This window comes from Panthera uncia (genome assembly GCF_023721935.1).
Source record: "Panthera uncia isolate 11264 chromosome B3 unlocalized genomic scaffold, Puncia_PCG_1.0 HiC_scaffold_1, whole genome shotgun sequence".
NCBI lineage: Eukaryota > Metazoa > Chordata > Mammalia > Carnivora > Felidae > Panthera > Panthera uncia.
The window spans coordinates 91,325,180-91,349,578 of record NW_026057582.1 but is presented as its reverse complement, the minus strand read 5'-3'; the positions used below and the strand labels follow the sequence as shown (position 1 = coordinate 91,349,578).

The 24,399-nt window shown below is 38.3% G+C and overlaps 1 protein-coding gene across 17 annotated transcripts in view; it reads left to right on the top strand.

Moving 5' to 3' along the window:
• ATP8B4 (ATPase phospholipid transporting 8B4 (putative)) overlaps positions 1-24,399 on the top strand; it is a 259,446-nt gene that overhangs the window by 134,707 nt on the left and 100,340 nt on the right. For 16 of the 17 annotated variants that reach the window (XM_049611656.1, XM_049611663.1, XM_049611654.1 and 13 more), the window contains 4 exons: positions 3,996-4,066; positions 7,486-7,568; positions 16,624-16,782; positions 23,583-23,671. In XM_049611656.1, the coding sequence (XP_049467613.1) occupies positions 3,996-4,066; positions 7,486-7,568; positions 16,624-16,782; positions 23,583-23,671 (402 nt within the window). The remainder of the gene's footprint in view (positions 1-3,995; positions 4,067-7,485; positions 7,569-16,623; positions 16,783-23,582; positions 23,672-24,399) is intronic. The other variant, XM_049611662.1, reaches the window with a different exon arrangement.

Sequence of the window (24,399 nt, the reverse complement as noted above, 5' to 3'; positions counted from 1 at the left end):
AGAGGAAAGAGTATACATCTGGGAACAGAGTTATAAATTCTAGTTCTAGCTCTGCCCTTTAAACTGTGTGGCATGAGCAGGGCATTAAATCCCTTAGGACCTTTTAGAAGTGACAAAGCTCTCACCATGACTTTGTAAAGGCTATGGATGTTACATGAATTAATTTAGTTCATCTACTGCTTGTGGGGCCAGAGATAAATTTCCCACATTTCTTATTCACACAACAGGAACAATATTATCTTCTCAAAGGATTGTTGAAAGAATAAAGTGACAGAATTGTGGAGAGTTTTATAAACTCTTTGTTTTATAAACTCTTAAAGAATTGTACAGTTTTTAGGTGTTCTCATTGCTTGAGATTTTGCTTTATTCTGAATTCTTCAATTCAGCAAACATTAATTATGCCTAATCAATCTATGAGGACAGTGTTGTTGGTTGTGAGAACTCAAAGGTGTTCAGTGGATTCTTAAGTTTCCTCTGATTGAAGTATTTGTTTAAGGTTTCTATGAAGCAATTGCTTGGGCTTTTTGTTGTATGTGGAAGGTGGAGGAAAGGGCATTGTGTTGGAAAACACTGCTTCATCCTTGGGGGACATAGTTGAACTTCTCTTGGCAGGACATGGGGAAAAGTCACCAATAATTGAGAGAAGAAAGTACAAATGGTATCTGAGGAAGATGTTTTTGGTAGGAATTAACGACTATTTTCCTGGCACATTTGTGAGTTCCAATAAATGTGCTTTCGTTTCCTTGTTGTTGTTGTTTTTTTTTTTTTTCTTTTTAATGTCTATTTTTGAGAGAGAGAGAGAGAGAGAGAGAGAGAGAATATGAGTGGGGGAGGGGTAGAGAGAGAAGGAGACACAGAATGTGAAGCAGGCCTCAGGCTCCAAGCTGTCAGTACAGAGCCTGACGTGGGGCTTGAACTCACAAACCGGGAGATCATGACCTGAGTGGAAGTCAGATGCTCAGCTGACTGAGCCACGCAGACGCCCCTCTTTCTCTGTTCTTAACTCCTGCTCATGTCTCTGCCTGGGGAGACCTCCCGTTATTCCATCCAGAATCTTCCATAAAGCCATTCGTTGGCTACCAACCTGATGTACTCTACCTCATTTGCACTCCCCCCATAGCACTTTGGTAATAAGACCTTTAGAACCTGTATTGTATTCTGCCTTTACTAAACTATAAAATCCTTGAAGGAAAGAGGTTTTTATTCATTTTAGTATTCTCACCTTAAATTGCCCGGATTCATGTGTCACTTGTGGCCTCAAATAAGTTACTGAACCTCTCTGGGCCTCACTTTGCTCATCTGTGAAGTGGGAATAACAACAGGACCTACACTACAGGATTTCTGTGGGAGTAAGCTCTCACTGAACACTGGTGTTACAAACCCCTGCAACTCAAACACAAGTTTCTGGATCCACTAAGAATTGGGTACCCTGGCAGATACTGAAGGGGTCAGCTTCAGGAGGCCTGGTCTGGGACTCAGAGTCATGGGCTGGTTGGGCTCTAAGACCTCCCTTATGTTCCTCCACGTCTGGCCCAGAACCTCTGACAAAAGCATGATGACCAGGGACTGACAGGGCTGTTATTGCATCTCTCTTCTCCTTTTCTTTTCAGAATTCTTACTGAGTGTACCTGGAAATAGGAGTGCTGCATGATTGTGAGTGGGCAGACCACTTATTTCTCTGCATGCCCCCTCTTGGTCCTGCCCCTTCACATTTCCTTCTCAACTATAATGAATTTAAAAACTTCAAGGGAGCAAAAAGGAACGCCAAAGCTCAGTCAGTGGGGCAGGGAGAATAGGGATGAATGAAGGGCATGCAGAGATCAGGGAATAGGGAAGCAGGAGCAAGGTTCAGAAGTCATCAAAGAAAAAGATGACAACAGAAGGGACAGGAAGAGTGGGGAAGGTTGAAGGTAGGAAGGTAGTTGTCCCAACTTCCCAGGAGGTAGTCAGGGCAGATGTTTGCTTAGAACCTGTGGGCTTTCTAATTCTCAGTCACAGCCTTTAGGAAGTTGAGTTACTGTTCAGGAGAGAATCCACTTGCCAAATGGTGGTGCCTCAGTCACATGTTCTGAGCCAGCAGTGGATGACTCCTCCCTTTGTCTAACAAAAATATAAGTATTAAGCTGCTAAACTCAATATTAAATAGGAATGTTGAATCAGACTTACTGTACAGTTTAGAAGAGAAGTCGCTCTAGATACAAATCAAGATCTTTCTCTGTACTTCATAACTGTTTTCAGTCACAGATGATGATCGAGCATTCTGGATTTTGTGTAAAATGATCCTATTAAGCTCAAGGGAGGAGAGGCATAGGCCCAAAGAACATGAAGTTATACTGCTATCATATTCACTGATATTTAAATTGTGAGAAGACCAAGGTACATTTTCAAAAACATTTTTTTCTCTTTAAAAACATAGTGGGTAATTTTGGCTCAAGAATGGTGTACAACTCTTTACATATTCTCTCTATGGTGGGTTTGCTGTAGGCACGTTGTGATTAGTCAGAAAATAATTTTTGCCTCCTTAGGCCTCTGTGACTCTTGTATTGGAGCTGAAGAGGAGTCTTGATAATATAAACCCATTTATAGCTTTAGGGGCTTGTCACTGAGTTGTTTCTTAATTCTGTTTTGTCACAATTGAAACAAAACTGAACATGCACATGTATACCCACACACAGACACCCCTTGCCTATATTTGAGTTGGAAATATAAAAGCTTGAGGCAATGAAATGAGTGGGTTGATTATAAATTTAATCTCCAGGACTTGGGGTGCTTGGGTGGCTCAGTCCGTTAAACATCTGACTCTTGATTTTCTCTCAGGGGATGATCCCATAGTTTGTGGGATCGAGTCCCATTTTGGGCTCCAATCTGATAGTGTGGAGCCTGGCTGGGATTCTCTTTCTCTTTTTCTTTCTTTCTTTCTTTCTTTCTTTCTTTCTTTCTTTCTTTCTTTCTCTCTCTCTCTCTCTCTCTCTCTCTCTTTCTGCCCTCCCCTTCCCTCCCCTCCCCTCTCTCCAAACATTAAAAAACCCAAACCTCCAGGACTTGAGAATGAGACAATTCTAATAATTGAAAAAACAAAGGTAAGAAAATTGCACAGATTTGGAATGCCAATTGTACATTCAAACAGTGCGACACACTTGTTAGGCTAATGTGTCAAAGTAATTGTTAGAATTTTAGTGAATTCATTTTAGATCTTCAAATCTTTCAGAATTTCATAAAAACCCTTATTTAAAAATGAAATTTGAAATGAACGATTCCCCAGTATAGGAAGCAGCCAGAATTCTAAAACCGAATTGTGAAAGGTCATTTTTAAAGCTCAAATGGACAGCTGAACAGAATGATTTATTTCTGTGAAAGACCAACTACTTAGTTTCTGGATGTTGTCTGCTGTCATTTAGAGCATTTTCTATTCTGTCTTGCCTCTTGCTTAGCCCCTGTTTTATATTATCTTTTCCCTTATTTATACCCATCATCTTTTCCTTTTTTAATGTTTTTATTTTTTTTCTTTTTTAAAATTTTCCGTGCCTGCCTTATTTTTTGTGTGATTTTCAATTTCCTCCTACTTTACTTCTGTCTTTTCCCCATCAGCTTTGCCTACCCCCTACTCTTAAAGGATAATACTAGGGAATTAAAATGATCTTACTTATTGGGGAAAGTTGTATATTTTCCATTAGTATTTATCAAGACAAGAAAGAATTTTATATATATTTTTGCAAACAAAAAAGTAAATGAAGTGACTATAAATTTATATGATACCCCCTAGCCCTTGCTTATATTCTGATATTCAAGGGGTGTGCTCAACAGGAACAGAGAAGTAGAGGGAAGGTTGTATTTGAGGCATGTAGCAGAAAAGTGGAACAGGATTTTACCTCTCTCATTTTTTTTTCCTAAGGCACTCCTGGCTCATTAGTAAGTAGTGGAGGGATGATCCAACATAGAAGGCTTTCAACCACTCTTCCCTTCTCAAGTGTTCTTGATGATTTTTTTTTAAATAGGCTGATCTGCTTCTCCTATCAAGTAGTGAGCCACATGGCCTCTGTTATATTGAAACTGCTGAGCTTGATGGGTAAGTTATTAAAGTCAGAATAATGAATTAGATTCATTTTTAGTTTAACAGTAATAGCTTTAGGAACAGGACTTAACCTAAATCTTATTTTTCACTTAATTTTCTTGGAACAACTAGGAATATAACTTGCAAATTCTATTATTTGTTAATTACTTTGTGGATCTGTAGAAAGCTCTGTCTTTTCTCTTGAATTTATTTTCTTTGAGAAACAGTGAGTTAAATAGATCTATGTCTATTTGGCCTGGGTGGTCCTACCCTTGATTTAGGCAGTAGCTAAAATAGTGCTGAGAGGGAAATTTATGGCACTATATGCATACACTTGAAAAGAAAAAAAGAATCTCAAATCAATAATGCAATATCCCATCCCAAGAACCTCTAAAATAACAGTATAAACCCAAAGCAAACAGAAGGAAGCAGATGAAGATAAGAGCAGAAATCAGTGAACTTGAAAGCAGAAAACAAAAAGAGAAAAATCGATGAAACAAAGAGCTGATTCTTTGAATACATCAATAAATTTGATAAACCTTAAGAACACTGAAAAAGAAAAAAAAAAAGACACAAAATAGCAATATCATGAATGAACCAGGGGATATTATGACAGATCATGAAGATGCCAGAAGGTTGAGAAAATCCTCCAAGCAGTTTTATACATACATATTTAACAACTTAGATGAAAAAGACCACTTCATTACAACACAAAGTACCACAACAAACTCAATGTGAAATAGACAATTTGAATCACCCTGTAACTTTTAAGGAAATTGAATTCAAATGTAAAACATAAAGCTATAAAACTTTTAGAGAATACCGTAGGAGAAAATCTTCAAGATCTAGAGCTAGTCAAAGAGGTCTTAGACTTGACACAAAAAGCATATAATTCATAAAAGGAAAATTGGATAAATCAGACTTCCTCAAATTAAAAATTGTAACTGTGCAAAAGGCCTTGTTAACAGGATGAAAAAAAACAAACTACGGACTAGGAGAAAATATTTGCAAACTGTCTGTCTGACAAAATATTTTTATCTTGAATATTTGAAAAATGCTGAAAACTCAATATTAAGAAAACAATCTAATTAGTAAATTAGCAAATGATATGAAGGGACATTTCACCAGAGATGACATACAGATGGCCAATAAACACATAAAAAGATGTTCAACATCATTAGTCCTTTGGGACATTAAAATTAAAACCACAATGAGATGTCAGTACATACCTATCAGAATGGCTAAAATTAAAAATAGTGACAGCTCCAAATGCTGGCAAGGATTTAGAGAAACATGATCACTCACATATTGCTGATGGGAATGTAAAATACTACAATCACTCTGGAAAATAGTTTGGCAGTTTCTTAAAAAGCTAAACATGCAACTACCAGACAACCCAGTAATTTCACTTCTGTACATTTATACCATGGAAATAAAGACTTAAGGTACACAAAAACTCATACACAAATGTTTATGGCAGCTTTATGTGTAACATCCAAAAATTAGAAACAACGTGGATATCCTTCAACAGGTTGAACAAACGGTGGTATATCCATACCGTAGAACACTATTGAGCAATAAAAAGGAATGCTATTGATGCATTCAACAACATGGATAAATCTTCAGAGAATTATGATGAGTAAAAAAGCCAATCCCAAAAGGTCACATCCCAAAGGTCCATTTATGTAGCATTCTTGAATTGGCAAAATGATAGAAAGGGACCACTGATTAGTGGTTGGAGGAGGCAGGGAAGTGTGTGTGGCTATATGTGATGTCAGTGTTCCCCATCTTGACTGTATCGGTGTCCATTGTGATATTGTGACATCGTGATACAGTTTTGCAAAATGTTGCTGTTGGGGAAACTAAGGAAAGGGTATACAGGATCTTTGTGTATTATTTCTTATGCTGAAAGTCATTTTGAAGTTTGAAGCCAAGATACTGAGGCATAGGAAGAAGACTATGGCATGACACAACACTATTAATTAGGAGTCTTGGGGATTACTTTTCCCTTTTAGTTTACACATCTGAAGATGGACGTGAGATGCTGGAGAGAATTCTGAGGAAGTAGCTTAAAAAGGTGATAAACCTTGATGAATGACACGTTGTGTAGAGCTAGGTTAAGGAACGATGGCTGTCTTGCTTAACTGGTGCCACTGCCTAATATAAGTTTGCTTAAACGATGGGCACATTGGCCCTTTGGCCTCAATGCCACTATCTCACTCTTGTTCTTCAAGCCCAGCTCAATTTCTACCTCAGTTTGAAGTTCTTCTTGAGTATCTCAACCCCTACTCATTTCTGCCTCTTAGGAGTTGATAGATTTGGCAAAGACTGAGCCATGAGATTAGTTTTAAACAAGGTAACTGCAATTATATATCCAACTTAGTGTCTCCTACAGAAAGCTATTTCACCAAGGGGGTACTCCTTGAATTGGTTTCATGCTGTCATATCATTGTGAAACTCCTTTATGGGAATTTTAGATTAAATGCCCTCTCAAGTACCTGCTTCTTGGTTCTCTGAATTCAGTTATTTCATGGTTTGTCATTCCAAATGGTGATATTTGCTTTTTACCTACCACTTCTTTCCCTCAAGAGAACAGTAACCCTTGTGGGGCAGCACTGAATCTCATGGGTGACTATGGTATGTATTCAATCAGTATTTGCTGACTGAGTGAACTCACTACTAAACATTTCCACAAAAGAACTCTGACCAATGATGTTAAGCTACAGTAGAAGAAAACTAGGTTGAACTCAGTGAGAAAACCAGCATGTCAAGCCCTTACATGCGAGATGTGAGTAATGGCCATAGAATCTTCACAACTGGTCATTTCATGAGGACCACAGGGCCATCTGTCCAATGTATCTGTGGTTCTGCCTGAAAGAAGATGACCAGCTCACTACGACCTGCTGAGTTCCTGTCTGGTTGTATGATTCCAGACTTGTGGGATTTTGGGCTTGATTCTCCACAGGGCAGAAAGCTATATTCCCCTTCCCATTTAAATTGCAGCTACTGTGAAATTAGCCATGACCATCTTTTACAAGTAAAATTCTCATGTAGATAGTAGACTCCAGAGTGATACTGGCCTCCTTTATTTGGCAACTGTGTTCCCATTCCTAATGTGTTTTGTAACTCATGCATGATGTCTGAGTAGGTTCGAATGAAACCATATTTATTATGTACTCTATTCTTTCAAATAACAAAACAGATTACTGTGTTGTTATGCAGATGTGCCATGGGTGGAATGCCAACTCTCGGGAGCATGCAAAGCCCTGTCCACTTTACTGAGACATTGTGAGAGGTGTGAATGACATTTGAAGGGAGTTTCTTGAATCTCTTATGTTGGGTTTTGCATGTGCTGCACCCGCCTGATTACTTTATGTAAGATGCTATTGGGCTGTTCTATGTAAAAATTCATGTTGTGTCAATTAATTTCATAGGGAAACAAACCTGAAAGTCCGCCATGCACTATCAGTTACCTCAGAACTTGGAGCAGATATTAGCAGACTTGCAAAGTTTGATGGTAAGTGTTTAAAACAGACAAACAAAAATCACAAAACCAAAAAGTAATGTAATGAAATAATTATCGGAAATTTAATTCATGTTTCTTTTTACTTGGTGGAAGGACATAAAATTCTGCAGGCATCAAAGCCTGTAATCTCATGCAAAAGAGTAAAAATGTTTACCAAGGGGAGAATGGCTTTATTAGTTCATTGTTCATTTCATCCTTGTTTCCTCTTCTGTAGATCTCATTTCCTTTAGTCCCACAATACCCTTCCTTTGCCTGACCTTGGCCTCCCTGGGGTCCTGTGCAGATTTGCTGTGGATGAACACAAGCCATACTTGTACTTCTAGCTCTAAGTCTAACCATTCATCTATTCTTTGGCTCCATGACAAAGACCAAATACTAGACTGCAAAGTTTGCCAAGAAAATAATCCAGCCTCATATATTTCTGTATCTTGCATAGTGCCTGGCATAATGTCTTAAAGGTAGTAAGTGTTCAGGAAGAAAATTCTGATTTATTAGTAAGTCGGTCAGCTGTTGCTCTTTGAGACCATGGTTTCCTTATCACAACTTTCACACCACTCAACCCAGTCCCTTCTTCTCAGCATGGGAAACCATCTCCTCTGCCTGTTCTGTTCCACCTATGTCTTGTTATTTTCTGTTAAAGTTGTCACAGAGAAGCAAAATCCTTCAAGAGTAAAAGGAAAGAACCATTAACAGTAGGGCTATAGGCACCAGAATAGGCTATGGGAGAATCTTTGGGTTCAGTGGTCTCTTGCTTTACACATTTGTATGTCTGTCCTTGAACACAAATATTTCCATATAGACTGGTTTTATTTATTAATGAATCTTTGAGTTTGAGACGGTCTTCCAAATATTTTCTTTGGAGCTATTTAAAGGAAAATGTGGTCAGGCGTCCTAGCATGATCCTATGAGTTAAAGCACTGGTGAATTTTAAATTGTCAAATTTCCCCAGTGCACCGCTTAGAGTTTATATTGCCTGTACTTTGCATTTGCTTATAAACTCTGTCTAGAGGCTGTTAATATTTTCATCTCTATTAAATGTGTGCTGTTATAATAAATGTTTATAGAAAAAAATATTCCTCCAGTTTGAGATTTAAGTCAGGGGAATAGCCAGGAAACTTTAAATGGCCCAAGAAATACTTTGATTGGAGTAAAACAAATTATACATTTTCTACTAAGTAATTTTTTCAATGAAAATTTACTGTTCTTTGAATCCAAGGAAAGTAAATTCTTTTCATGAATCAAAATACTTGCTTAAAATATTTCATAGAATATTTATGGAGTCCTAAAAGGGCAACCTAAATATAATTTACCATTACTCATTTCTTTCCTGGCAGAATTGTACCCTTATTCCTCTATCAATCTATGAGGAGGTAAAAATTCCTGCTTTTTAGTCTTCTTTACCATAAAAAAGCGGAAAATTATTGTTATAATTGCCCACTTCACTTTTTTCATACTGTGATTCAGTTCAGACACTAAGAAATCTTAGCGGTGTAAACAGTAAAAGTTTTTTTCTTGTGCATGTCATATTCTGATGTAGGTCAGGCGGCCTTTTCCATCTTATAGCCATGGTGCCTAGACTAATGGCCTCTAAGGTCACCACACTAAAGCAAGGACACACTGACTTTTAACTGCTTCTTCCTTTGACATTTTGTTGACCAGTGTGAGTCACATGGGCCTGGCCCAAATGCAAGGGAGGCTGGGAAATAACAAGCAGATACATTTGTTGAGTGCTGTCTTTACCATACCCTCCAAGAATTCTGATCATAGGTCAAGGCCAGGATAGTGCATCAAGGGCCAGGGTGGATTAGGTTGATTTCTTACATGCAACTGTAGGAATGGGGCCAAGAATCCTCCTTCTCAGTCAGAGTATGACTCCTCTTACTCTCTATCTCTTCTACCCTGTTTGGCTTTTTCTTTTTCTCATAGCACATATCACCATCTGGCATACTCTATAACTTATTTATTTTCTGTTTATTATTTATTGTTCATCTCTGCTTGCTGCAGTGTAAGCCACATGGGGATCTTTGTTTTGCTCACTGTTATATGCCAAGTTCCTAGAACAATGCCTTGCACATAATAGGTGCTAGATAAATACTTGTTCAGTGCATGAATAAATGGTTGCAAATGCCAGTAATGGGGGGCAGGATCAACATGAGGCCCCAGAAAGACAGGGGAAGGCAAAGGAAGGGCCTAAGGTCAAGTGATTGGGAATGGTGGGTGGAAGAATGGGGTGAGGTAGAAACTTCCTGATGGGAACTTGAAGGATGAAGCAAGAGTGCTGGGTACCCTGCTCCTGGAGGGCAGGTGGCTGAGAGAGGGCTTATCTGTTGTGGTGATTTTATAAGGTCTTCATCTCAGAATATTTTTTCAAACAAAATTTAACACATAGGCACCACATGTAAGTCAATAAAAGTGGTGCTGCTCAGGCTGAAGCCAGAAGACATTTCCTCACCTAAAATAGTTTCTTTCATATAGCTGGGGTATCCTGAAAGGTTAAGGGACTTGCCTCTTTATGAAAACAGTTTTTAAAAATATTTCATACAATTTGTTTTTAAAGTACATTAATAATTATTACATACTAGATGTGGCTTGAATTTGCTTCATGGAGCATAAGTAACTCATCAAATCTTTAACATAATTGTTTTCTCAAAGGCAACACAGACCTCTCTATTTAGAAATCATTTATACTTAAACTGTGGTCACTTTTCAGTTTAGAACTGAACTAAGGACCAGATTTCTGTTGAATTTACTCTTTTGTTCTTGAATTTTGTGTTGAATTTCAATCTACCTTAAAGTTTAAGGCAATATTTTGAATTGAACTTTATATTAAAATATGATTTCCTATTTCCAAGAAAGCATCTTGGAATAACTAGAGGGATTAAGGGGAAATAAACTAGACACAATATACAAATTATATTTTCCCTGTTAGCAGCTACATTTAAAGACCAGAAAGGTGATGCAAGATGTGGTATGGAAAGTCTTTGAAAGTGTTGGGATAGTTAATAAACACTAAATCCTTCCCATTAAAGCTCTTGCTTTCTTAAAGCCTTCAACTTTTCCTCTACTCAATTCTTTCCAAACCCTAGTTTAGACATGTTCATTTCAGTCTTTCCCTGCCTCTGACACACATATTCGAACCCTCTATTCTATAAGCACACATTTCTCTACCCGTTTCTCTCCTCCCTTCCCTCCATTTATTACTAATCTATTTCCATCTTCCTCTTCCACCCTTTGTGTTAGCTTACATGTGCTGTCTCCCAGCATACATTATCTCATTTTCTGTAATTCTTCACCGATTCTGTTTTCATTGCTCTCTCCATATTAATTAAGTAATGAAATCCATTTATAAAGCATCTCCTAGGCACAAGATGCAGTGGGAAGTGTGTAGGATTAGAGGATATCTCCACATGTATTATCTAGTTTCCTTTGATACCTTTTCTCCTCCATTCCTTTCTTTAGCCCCTCCCCTTTTTTTGTCTTTATTCACCGTTGTCATAATGGTTTATCACTAGATTTCAGGTTTTCCTCTGATGACTAGAAAAACCTTCCTTGAGTCGTGGGAAGTGAAACCACATATTGCATCCTTTAGTTTAAGCTGAAAGCATGATATCAACATAGTGTACATTTGGAAGTGCCCTGCCTAGCTGTGGCATGGTCTAATAGATGACACAGACATGTGAGGCACGCCCTTTCCCATGCTCTCTGTCTGTGCTAAGTATATCTTTTAGCTTGTGACTTCTGGGCAAATCTGGGTATGGTGTTATTTTTGCTTCTAGTTACTGTGTGGTTTTTCTTCTGAGACTTTGCCAAAATACTTTCTCTAGCACCAAACTACAGTTTTTTGTTTTTGAATCGTAAGTGCACATCTTCCAAGTATTTGGAGACCTGAGTTTCCCACTCATATTCCTAGAGAAGTCCTCATGGGGGACACCAAGACTCAAAACTGAGATGGCTAGGGCCTTAGGATATCCCTCATAAGTCTTCCTGCCTCCTCACTTTTGCACCTAAACCCGAGGACAGTGTCTTGCTAGTAACCTCCTTGGGCATGGCATGAAACTTTCATTCATTCTTTCATTCATTCACTCAGTCATCTGTCCATTTACTCAGTAAAAAATACATTTAACACAATGACCAGGGGCTTGCTAAGCCTGCAGATACAGTGGTTAATAAATCAGACCTAGGCCTTGCTTTCACAGAGCTGATAGCCCGGCAGGGAAGACAGACATTTGAACAAGTGCTCATTCCCAAAGAATGAGCCAAATTTAGTTTGGCAAAGGTCCTACAGTTCTCAGGCCTTAAGCACGTTGTTGACACATAAACACACTCACTATATACCAGGCATTGTGCTAAGTAACTGTACACATTATCTTATTAAATCCTTATAGCCTTGAGAGGAAGAGATTATTACTGCCTCTAATTTATGGGCAAGGAATTTGAGATTCAGAAAAATTGAATAATTTTCCCAATGGCACATGGTTACTAAATGGAGGAGCCAGAATATGAGCCCAAGACTGCTGGCAAAGCCTATTTTATGGAAGGCCACAAGAGGCTGTGAACTACAAGCAGAAAGTCAGCATTGGAGAAGTAGGGGAATTAGCATGACAACCTAGCTCCTGATCAGGATAAGAAATAAATTTTAAGAATACTCTAAATTGAAAGGCACAAAATTAATTACCAGAGATCAAGTATACCTAGGACTCAGATGACATCATCATATTTTTAAAAAGCAGTAATGTTCTCAGTGATCTTGAATGTCAGGATCCCTGACAAGAGTTTATAGAAGAGTTGGCTAAATATAGAGACCAGTACATGCAAGACAGTGTTTTGGGTTTTGGTAGGTAAATCTATTTATTTAAAAATTTTTTATATAAATGTTTTTATACATTTCTAACATCAGAAAATAATTGATAAATAGTCTGTTGAATTTTGTAAGGAAAAATAAATAAGTTGATCTAATATTGTAACAAGTCTAAAAATAGAGCAGGCCTTGATTTTTCATGTTAAAGTTTTACGGGAATTGAAAAGCTTTTTATAAATAAGTAGCTGGAGATAGTTTTCAGTTATACATTTGTAGACTGGACATTTTTATGCCTTGGGGAAAGTGCTGGATATAAATTGTGCAAATGTGTTTAAGAATCTGTTGCATATTGTTACTGACTGGACTGAGATCTGTTTTTTTGCAGTTTATGACAAGTTTACATATTTTGTATGACTGTTAATACTGAGTTCCGAACCAGGGAAAGGTTGACTCTTTATTTCAGGAATCTTGGTGTATTTTATGGTCCTTTATAAAGAATAGCATGTGTGTAATTAAAATACACAAAAACAAACATCTCTTTTTTGTTAAAAAAAAAAGGCCTGGTCAACATCTTATGACTTTTTACTTACCAGATAGTTTCCCATTCACCTGGACAGAGGCACAGCCCAACAGCATAGCTGATATGATTGTAGGAGACATATATTCCATCTAAAGGCAAGAAGAACAGCTTCCCTTTTTACTGCTGGTATTGATATGGCTATTATGGTAGTGATGATGGGTGGCTGAGGCTTGAAGTTTGAAGAATGAAGAGGCTTTAGAAAATAGGAAGGTGACACTCTTCTTTCTAAGAAAAAAAAATTTATCACATCATGAGGGCAACAATTAATGGTCAGTCTCCTAAACTCTGAGAAACTCTTGGCTGGAGAAACTCTTTAACAGCAATGATGATGTCTTACTCAGTAGATAATTTGTCTTATTAAAGAGTTGCAGTGCAGATAATCAAGAAATAATGCTAATAATAATATACATCATGAAAGCCAACTTCTCTGGAGAATCATGGAATATTGGGTATTGACTTCCATTTTCATGATAAACTATAGATTTCCATTTGGAGGTAAATGCTTTAGGTAAAAAAAGTTATTAGGTTGGTTATTAACCAACAACTCAGATGACTAAATTTAGAGTCCTGAGGAAGGGTGAGAATAAAATCTTGTGGATTTTGTCTAGAATGGACCTAGAATATTTCTGTGTGACTGTGAACTGGGTGAATTGCTATCTGCTTTCATATCTGTTCTCCTCAGAGGGGAAAACATAAAACTAGCTAGTCTGATTATATTTCTATCTCCTCATTGACATGATCTTTGTCCCAGTTGTTTCATTGCGCATTAAAGATGACTTTGTGCTCTAAACATGTTTATAGTGAATAACCATCTGAGAAAAAAATACTATTTTTCCTAAATTGTTTTCTCATTCATTGTCTAACTGACTGTTCACTGCCTCCAACTCTTTTCCAGTACTATTAGCAAAAGGAAGAAGGGTCCTAAAGTTTTTCCTTAGTCTTTATTATGCTTTATGGCTAGGGTACCTATTTGTTTGCTTCTGATGTGCTTTAAGGTTCCCCCTTTCCCCGCCTAGAGTTCTCAGATATGTTTGTATCTTGTTAGAGTTAGGTCAACCTAAGCCCATGATGGTGGCTAGCCTCCTAGGTCTTCCACTCCTCTTTTATCATTATCACCATGGAAATAAATCCACTTCTTTCATTCATCTTAAATCTACTCTAGCACCCATCTCAATTCCCACCTTCTCTTTGGAAACCATAGGAAATTTTTTTCCATCTCTACAACAAATACGCACTAAGATCTTATTATGTAGGCAGTATGGTAGGCTATGGGGATACGACGTGAATACAGTGCTCTCTTGAGAGGAAACTATTTACCCTTTTTTGGAAAAGGGAAGAAAAAGTTTGGAAGCTTTTGTTTTATGCTAACAAGGCTAAGAAAGGGGAAGCTGAGTACTTCTGAAGACGAAAAAGAAAAAAAAGAAAATGTACTTTGGCTTTGTTCCCACCACTTTGTTTTGACCAGGCTCTGTATTTAGTACTTAAATCAGTAGGACCACACTCTTTGAGAAAGGCTGAATTGGGGGTTGGCCTCCAAGAACCAAGGCAGAACCCCTTGGCCTTACTGCCTGTTCCTGTCTAGAACCACACCCTTGGTGTCAGGCCAGAAGTTGGAAGAGCCTTGGGGCCAGGGAGGAGTGAGCCAACATGTTCAAGGCTGTATTTGTCTCCATGTCAGTCTTTGCTTGCGACAATAAAAATGATCAAATGAGCCTGTTTTTTATATTTCTATTGGCAGGGACTGTGTATCATGTTGTTTTTGCCCAAAACACATTTTTATTTATTTATGTTTTTTTGGTGGCCAACTTTGAAGACTTGAGAAATTGAGTCTTGGGTCAAGAAACTGGAATAAGCTTTAAGGGTTGCTATCAACCCAATATTTTATGCAAGTTTTGCTGGCGATACTCAATTCAAAGTTCTATAAAATTTAAGAATGAAAATTATTGGTCAAGAGGAAAAGACTTTGAATTCTTAGAATTTAGAAAAAGTCCCCTCTTCCACAACATAATTGTCCAAACAACTTGGGCCAGTTGAAATCAACTTTAATTTACTTTTTAATATCAGTGATAGGCCATAATGGGAGCAACCAGAATTTAGCCACTTCCCTTTGTATAAAAAATGACTTTGTGCAGGTTATTTAACCTCACCCAAATCATCCTGCCAGTACTCTCGATAAGTGGTGGATGTCCAGGAAGCCGCTAGTGAATGCCCAAGTGGGGGCTATTCAGGCAGCACCTTTGTTATAACTGGGGAAAGGAAAAAGGAGTTTGGAAAAAGCAGTCCTTAGGCCCCGAGGCCCTCTCTCCTTTCTGTTTTTTGTTTATTTTTTTGTTTTTCATGCAAGATCCAATGTTAGTAATCTGGTTGGCCAGGAGTCATCAGGCCATGTGAAAACTGGCTGCTGTCACCTCTAAGAGTTTTAAAAGCAAAAGTTATCATCATAGGAAGGAAGGGTGTCTGTGTAAGAAGCCTCTAGGTTCAGGTGCTGGGTGAGTGGTGTGACAGAGAACTACAGAGGCTCTGTAGGCTGGGCTGGTCTCCTTTCTCTCCAGTCAGTGCGGAAGACTTCCTTTTGTATTTTCCAAATGCCACTTTGTATGTTCCCTTTGGCTTTGATTAAACACGTGTATTTTTATTGTTCTTGAGAGGTGCTAATCTCACTGCCGACTTGGGTTTGAGCCCTGTTTGGATCTCCCCACCACCTCTCTTTTTAATTCCTTTCCCTTTTTGCCCTCTCTCCCTCTGTCTTTCAAGTCTTGGTACTCATTACTTATTGAAGTTTAACCCCAGCAGTTTGCAGTGCAAATGCATTTAATCTAATAGTTGTATTTTGTGAAAAGGTCCATACAAGATTATTTCTGGTTTCTTTTTCTGTCAAAAGAACCCCCACCCTGAAAGTGTATTTTCTTACTGAAATAATGGAACGAATTGATTTATTGATTTGGAATGGGCATACCCTTGGTTTGGAATAGGCCTGGAAGTAAAAAAAAAAAAAAAAACTGGAAACATATTCTGGTCAGGTTGGGACAAGTTATATGGTGGCTTTGAGAGGCCCCAGAACTCTGCATCTAATCAAGATAAGAAGCCTACAACAGCTGAAAAGAATCACATGCATTCTCAGGCACATGTGGCAAACAAGGTCCAGGTTTCTTGGTGGGGGGATATAGTAGGACCCCCGAAATTCTGAGCCTAGAAAGGCCTGATTGACTTTGGTTGTGAAACTGGAAGTATGCCATCTTAACCTCTGTAAAAGTTCACAGTAAGTAAAAAGAGTGTAAGAAAGACCTTTAGGACAGTCCCTGCTTTATCTTTTCAGAAATCATTGTTACAAACTAGAAGTACAGGTAAATGATTTTTATTTAAGGAAAAAAAAAAACCAACCCATGGATCTCAAGGTTTCTATTGTTATTTGAACAATTCGGAAAGCTGTGTTAAAAACACTTAATAGATTTCCATCTTTGTATTCATCGCCCCGCCTCCTCACCTCGCCTCCCGCCCCCGTCAAGCTTGTTTTTTCTAGTACAATCTTGTGTACATAACATTGCACTGTCTAAAAAAAGGAAAAATATCCTGTGTATTAGAAGCAGGGTGGTAACACAGTACTGTGGATTTCCAAAGAGAGTTTGAGGTGAGTCATAAACAAGTTTTGTTTTTGTTTTTTTTTACAGGGACTGTTGTCTGTGAGGCGCCTAACAACAAATTAGATAAATTCACAGGGGTTCTCTCTTGGAAGGACAGCAAGCACTCCCTCAACAATGAGAAGATAATCCTGAGGGGCTGCATCCTGAGAAACACCAGCTGGTGTTTCGGAATGGTTATATTTGCAGGTACAGATGACTGCCCAGAGTTGGCTATGGGGGAGTCCTTCCTGAGATATGCATGGGCAGTCTGCATCTCTCCAGGTTGGATGAGCATGGTGCATCTGTTCCACACAAGGTGCTGCTCTGGGTTGACAGCAGAGGACAGCATCACTGCTCTGGAAATAGTCTGGGTGGCCCCCCTGTGTGAGCAGCCACTGACATCATGATCTTATTCTTAAGGGGTGCTTGGGCCCTCATTGCTTGGCGGGTGCTAGATCCCCAATGTTTAATTTTTCTTTCTTTATCTTCACCTCAGTCATGCCCATCCTTGTGTGTATTAATCAACTTTAAAGTGGGGGAAGTAGATGAAACAAAGCCCCCCACCCCTCTCTGCTGTTAATTTTGTAGTTTGCAAAGGTCAGGTAATCCTTTTGGAAAAGGTTTCTTGGAGATACTGCAATCATTTCTGTTTATACTCTGTAGCTTCTTCTATTATTTGTCAGCAGGCAGTGGGTCCTGGAAAGACTACATGATGGAGGCAGTGAGGGAGGGGAAGTGCCTCTTACTCTTCCTGCTGGCCGCTTTCTGCATCTCTACTTTATCTCTACAGGCCCAAGGTGGCATTCTCCTGCTAAGGGAGCTTACAGTAGCTCCACTACATAAAGCCACTCAAATTGTACTCATGGCATCAGTTGCCAGCCCTGGATTTTTAAAAATCCTGTTTATTATGACACCGAAATAAGACGTGTTTTTGGGTCTGTTGACTATGTGCAATCAAAACTGGAATGTTTTTCTTAACTGACTTTCCTCAACAACAACAAATGTTTATTAAAGACTCAAAAGTGTTCCAAACCTGGAAAAGGCCTCCCAATTCCTCCTAAATACTTTCAGCTGTGGATTTTAGTAAGGCTTTTGCTGCTTGGGGTATTGCCATTGTACGGACTTGAGAAATCCCTAGAAATATGGCAGTATATGTTCTTTTATCTGGGGATGAATCTGCTTTCATAATTCTCTCATCAGATGCTTTCATTCATTAGTCAGGGGAATAAACCTGTGACCACATATTTTCTTATTTGCATCTCTCTTGCATTGAAAAAAGAGGCTTATATATCAACCTTCCTTTATCTTCCCACACAATGAAGGGGAGACTTCTTGAAGGTCCTTTCATGGGAAGGACCCTTCTGGTCTGCTTCCTGTCATCATAGAAATTGAGGAGCTTTATCCTAGGAATGGGCTATAGCCCAACATTTTGTTTGCATTCTTGTGAACTTGTTTGGAATGACTGAGCTATGGTTCAGCTACAGCATGTTATGCTAGGACAGCTGCTGTGAGCCACTCAGAAGCCAAGTTTTCCTCCATAAGGTTTGCTCTATGGGAAAATGTGCATACCTAGGAGAAAGAGGGGTAGTAAGTTGAACAGGTCCCCCTCCAAGCAGGTATAATAAAGAGCTCACAGAATTTGGACTGGACAGAGCTAGGTTCAGATTTGTTTACCAGCTGTAGGATGTTAAGCCTTGGTTACTTAAACTTCCTAAACTTTAGTTCCTTCAGCTGTAACATGGGGATAATGAATACATTAGAGTCACTCTAAAGGCTCAGCGAGACAATGCATGTGGAAGAGGATGCTTGATAAATGTTAGTTTTCTTCCTCCCCTGCTTCTTCCTTCTAGCTTCAATTCCAAATGCACTGCCTGCTCCATAGACTGAGAATTGGGAGTGGGTACTGTCCTTTGGATCTTGGCAGGCAGAAGCAGGGAATATCCTCTTCTTTTGTGATATGGACTGGATGTTCACTGGACCTTCATGAGGCAGATATTTGTAAAGCAGAGAATGCCTGCATTGACTTGAGTCTGGGTGCAAATGTTAAGAGGAAGCTTAACTAGAACAGTGACAGGCTGGGAATGGTTGGTTTCATCAATGTCAGATTTGAACAGATGAGTCTTTCATAACCCTGAATCTTAAGATATCTAATTTGGGGAATGAGTTCCAGCTGAACATTAGATCTTATGAAAGTTATCCAAAGTGAATTATTAACTATTCTTTCTTTATTACCCTGGTTGCACCTATCACTAGGGATTATGTAAGGAATATAGTTGATGCAGACATGGTTTGCTTTACAAATCTATAATTTACGGGGGTTTAATATGCATTAACAGCTAGGTCATGCCTTTCTGTTAATAGTTTTTCTTTCACTCAAGAGAGGAGGAAGTCTTGTTTCTGAGTTGTAGGAGTCTTAGTCATTTAAGGAATCCATAGGAGTTAGCACCATTTGGTGCATAGTAGATTTTTGCATTGGATGTCTTCCATTTGCTCCTCCAGATCTACTCTCACCTTTCCCACTCTTCTTTCTGCCTTGGGAGGCTGATTTGTATGGTTTCCCCAAATAGGTTTCCTTGAATTTTGGCTTCTAGTTAAGGAAGGATCTCAGGAAAAGATCAAAGGGAGAAAGAACACTGAGGTCAAGGTATTTATTTCCCCAAACTTCCTCCCTGTGTGCTCACTTGAGCCTGACTGGGACCCTCAGCATAAAGTTTGTCTTTCTTAAGGCTGCAAACTCTATATTGTCCTTTAGGGTCCAGTTACCACTCCCTCCCCTCACTCACCCTTCCCCCTGGCTTAGAGGAACCTCTTGATTGTTACTAAGTCTTTGGTTACTGCATTAACCTTTTGCTTACTCTATACCCCCTCCCACACTTTTGTAAAGAGTCCCTTTATAAAAAAAATTTTTCTCCAATTATCCTTGTTCAGTGCGTCATCTGTTTCCTGTTTGGAATCTGAATGAGTCAGTCTTAAATACAACATTGATTGAATGAGTCAGTGAATTAACGAATTAATGGAGTATTTCATATAGTTTTAAAAATAGTGGTTAAGATCAAGAGCTTCTAAGTTAGATATATCTGGTTTTGAACTCTGGTTCTGATCCTAGTTACTTAAATACTTCATTATTAGTGAAATAAGGATAATAATACCTCATTCATTGGATTGTTTTGTTTTGTTTTGGTTATTTATTTATTTAACTTTTTTCTTTCTTTCTTTCTTTCTTTCTTTCTTTCTTTCTTTCTTTCTTTCTTTCATGAGTGAATGGCAGAGGGGCAGAGAGGGGCAGAGAGAGAGAGAGAGAGAGAGAGAGAGAGAGAGAGAGAGAGAGAATATTCCAAGGCTCAGTCTTACGAACCTGAGATCAAGGCCTGAGCTGAAATCAAGAGCCAGATGCTTAACCTACTGAGTCACGTAGTGCCCCATTGGATTGTTTTAAGCATTAGCTGAGATAATAGATGAAAAGCACATATACATATTGCCTAAAACATAGCAGGTACTTAATAAATTAATTCATTAAATAGTTATTCATTGAGTGCCTACTATGTGGCAGGCACTGTACTTTTTCGTTTATGATTGAGAATGTAAGGGACACCTGGGTGGCTCAGCAGTTAAGTGTCTGACTCTTGATTTTGGCTCAGGACATAATCTCACAGTTCATGAGGTTGAGCCCCTCATCAGGCTCTGCGCTGACAGTGCCCAGAGCCTGCTTGCGTTTCTCTCTCCCTCTCTGCCCCTCCCCTGCTCGTATGTGTGTGTGCATGTATGTGCTCTCTCAAAATAAATAAATAAACATTTTAAAAAAGAATGTGAACAAAAACAAATGCAGTCCATTCATTTGTGGTTTTGACTCTAGTAGAAGAAAGAGACCTTAATCTCAGATAATTGTAGTGATGAATATATAATCTCAAACTGAGATAAGTGCTCTGAAAGAAAAGAACATGGACTTATAACAGTATATAATGGAGGAATATGAAGAAGAAAGAGCAAGCTAGCTAAAAGTCACATTGTGGACAAAGGCCCTGTGGTGTAGGACTAAGGATGGTGAGGTAAAACTAACAAACAAACAAACAAACAAAAAAGAAAAAACAAAATTTAAGAAGACCAGTGTGGAGTATGGAGAACATGGAGGATAAAGATAGACATGTGACTGGAGATATGGATAGGAGCTGGACCAGACGGGACATTCTAGATCTGTATCTAGAATTTTGGTCTTTATCCTAAGAGGATTGGGAAGCCATTGCAAGTTTTTCAAAGAGATGGCGTGTGTGTGTGTGTGTGTGTGTGTGTGTGTATGTGTGTGTGTGTGTTAAATTTGAAAAGCTGATTATTGCCTACAGTATTTGTAAAGTTGGTAAATAGCAAGTCCTTATAAGAGTGTATGATTGGGGTTGGGGAGGAAAAAAATATTCGAATTGGGGGAAGAGTGGATGCAGGGTGACACAGTTACTAGGCTTTTACTATAGTCCATTTGAGAGATGATGGTACTCTGGGCTAGAGTGGAAGTCATGGGCATAGACTAGACTCTTAGGCTTCCCTCAGCTTTCACAACTGGATGGATAGCAGTGCCATTCACTGATATAAGGAACTCTGAGGGATATCACAAGCTGGGCTGGACCAGGGCTGCCCGAAGGGCCTTAGAAGAATCTAGCGAAGATGCCATATAGACAAATATATGGGTTTACAGCTCAGAGGAGCAGTGTGAGCTGGAAATTTACATTTAGTCTACAAATGATCATTGGAGCTGTGGTCTTAGATGAGATGGCTCAGGGAAAGTAGATTGAGAAAGAAGATGGGCTCTGTCTGAGTCTTAAAGAATCCCAAGGTTTGGTTGCTGTATAGAAAAGAGTGAGCATCACGGAAGACAAAGGAGTGAACAAAGAGGTAGGAGGAAAATCAGGACAGTACTGTGACACAGAGGTTAAGAGAAGAGTGTGTTTCAAAAGGTTGGAATAGTCAACAATGTCAAGGGCTGCTGACAGGTACAGAAAAGGCACGGAGGATATTGAAAACATTAGATCTGAAACTAGGTTGAGTAATTAGTAGGAGATGAGGAAACGGGCTGTTGAGTATAGAAAATTCTTTTAAGATCTGTGACTATGAGGGAAGAAGAGATGTGTAAATCAGCATCTGTAGATATATTTCAATAAGTGCTTAAAAACCCATTAAGTATAGTCTCTGCTATTCTGTGTGTGTGTGTGTCCAAGAAATGTAAATTTTTAGCACAACACTGGCTCTGTCAGCATTTCAGCTTTTACTAATCACAAATTTTATTTGCTCATTGTGATCTTTACTGTACAAGAAATGCTTCCCACCCTCAGTGTCCATATGATTTCAATAAACTATTCTGAGAAAGTGTGGGTGGTCTCCTTTACACAACAGTAGTTGGGAATAGGACACTGGGGTACGATTTCAAATTCAAAACTGAATTTTATGGGACCCCAATCTTTGCTGCTATTTGTCTTTTAAGTAAAAGAAAGTCTTCTAAGGATGTGCCCATTCTTCCCTGACTTCTAGGATGGCATAAAATTTTATGTGTGCCTCTGTTCGTTCTTTCAGTTCCACTTTTCTGCTATATTAAATGGCTACGTGGATTGATGATAATAATGAGAAGAACACGTGAAGAGGAACACTAGCGAAATCAGTATAATTAAAGCTTCTTTACTTCCATTTAGCATCTTCTTTTTATGCAAGGAATGCCCTTAGTAATATATTCTAATATGTTCCTTTGTTAATCATCTAGTTATCTACTTCTAAAGCAGTTAGTAAGATTCTTAGAATTACTTGAGAAGGCACTTAGTAAATATATCATGAGATAGTGTATTTACCTGAAATAAATCTAACATAAGATTTAAGACTATTCTTGCCCTTACAGAAAGTATGTATCATATGATGCACAGTGTGCAATATATAATAATAGTTTAACTTGATGTAATATTTGGAGTTATTCTCATTTCTCCAAAAAGCACCACAAATCTTTTTGGGAAACAGATCCTGAATTTGATTCCACTCTCTTTTTTTTAAGTCTATTTGTTTATTTTGAGAGAGAGTGGGGGAAAAGCGAGGGAGGGGCAGAGAGAGAGAGGGAGACAGAGAATCACAAGCAGGCTCCATGCTCTTAGCATGCTCTTAGCATGGAGCCTGAAGTGGGGCTTGAACTCAGGAACTGTGAGATCATGACCTGAGCTGAAATCAAGAGTCAGATGCTCAACTGACTGAGTCACCAGGTGCCCCTATAATTTCATTTCTTATTTTAACTTTCCATTTTTGATCTCAGTGTTCTGAATTGTGTTTATTACTACATTCTTTTTAACATTCCAAATTATTCCTTACTTGGATTGACTTTGTTATCTTTCATTGCTTCAACTACATGCACATCCATACAAAGCTTTTTGAAAAATAGCATTTCTCAAACTTTTAAGCCACAAGTTCTGTCTGGATTTATCCTATTTGAGGGAGACCAGTTATCTTGCAGTCTCCAGGGTTGTTGTTAAGCAACCAGTTGAGAATTATACAAAACTTAATTGGCCCCTCTTCTTTTTTCTTTCCAAACTAAATTTTGTATTTATTCATATTAATTAAATTTGCAAATAAAAATTTAACTTTATATTGACTAAAATTATGGGCTAGGTGTGTAAGAGACCTAAAGATGATTCAGACCTAGATCCTGATATAAGACAAGGAGATGCATAGCTTGATTGCAAGGTGGGAAGCAAAACTTACTCTCTCCATCCACATAACCATCACTTCCCCGTTCATACCTCTTAGGAGACTCATTAACCTAAAGATCAGGCAGAAAAGTTGATGGTAGCCAGTAGTGTTCTACCATCAGCCATCAAGATCAGAGTTCTCAATGTTTTTTGGTCCCTGTTCTTAATAAAAGTTAAATTATTTTGAAAAAAATACTTTTCTCCTTTCAGGAACATTTGACATGATAAATAATAATAATAATAATAATAATAATAAATCATCAAATCATTTTAAAGTTTTATTTAATTTTGTTTTTGCAGGTCCCGACACTAAATTAATGCAGAACAGTGGTAAGACAAAGTTTAAGAGGACAAGCATTGATAGACTGATGAATACTCTAGTACTATGGGTAAGGTACTAAAACAAAATTAGGCAAATCACTATCATTGGTATTTTAATATATTTCTTACATTTTGCTGGGAATTCTTTCATAAATATTTATTTTTTTTGTGGAATTTTATTTGGATATTTTGCATTTGGGGCCCAGTTACATTGCCTTCTACTTTCTAGATTATGATATCTCAACCATCAGTAGAGTTTCTCATGAGAAGTAGATCAGTGCTTATGGAGGCCTTCATGGTCTTGCAAGTTCTCCATATTCCAAGTACCTGCATTTGTTTTTAAAAAATAAAACATAATTTTTAAGTTACTTGGGTCTTTTTGTTGTCTTACCTTTGCTCATGTCCTCTCCACATAGCTTATGGATGGAGCTGGCTTCATGGGTGTGCGATCTTTGTAGTTCTACAGGTTCCCCACTCAGAAGGGCCTCAATACTTGGATGATTGATCTGCTGTTGCCACGTGGAAATTACCAAAAATCCAAAGGTTATCAATAACCTTTGAACAAGGGGGTCCTGCCTTTTTATTTTGCACTGAACTCCCCAATTTGTGTATCTGGTTCTGCTTATGAATCTTCTAAGGCCCAGGTCATAGTTCTCCTCCTCCATGAAAGCTTCTAAACCTCCTTAGCCCAGGATTATCTCTTTCCTCTGAATTTTTTTCTCTTCTGTGCTTTTGAAATGATTTTCTTTTCCATCCATTTACCAAAAACAGTCTAGTATTCTTTGTGTTTTACCCT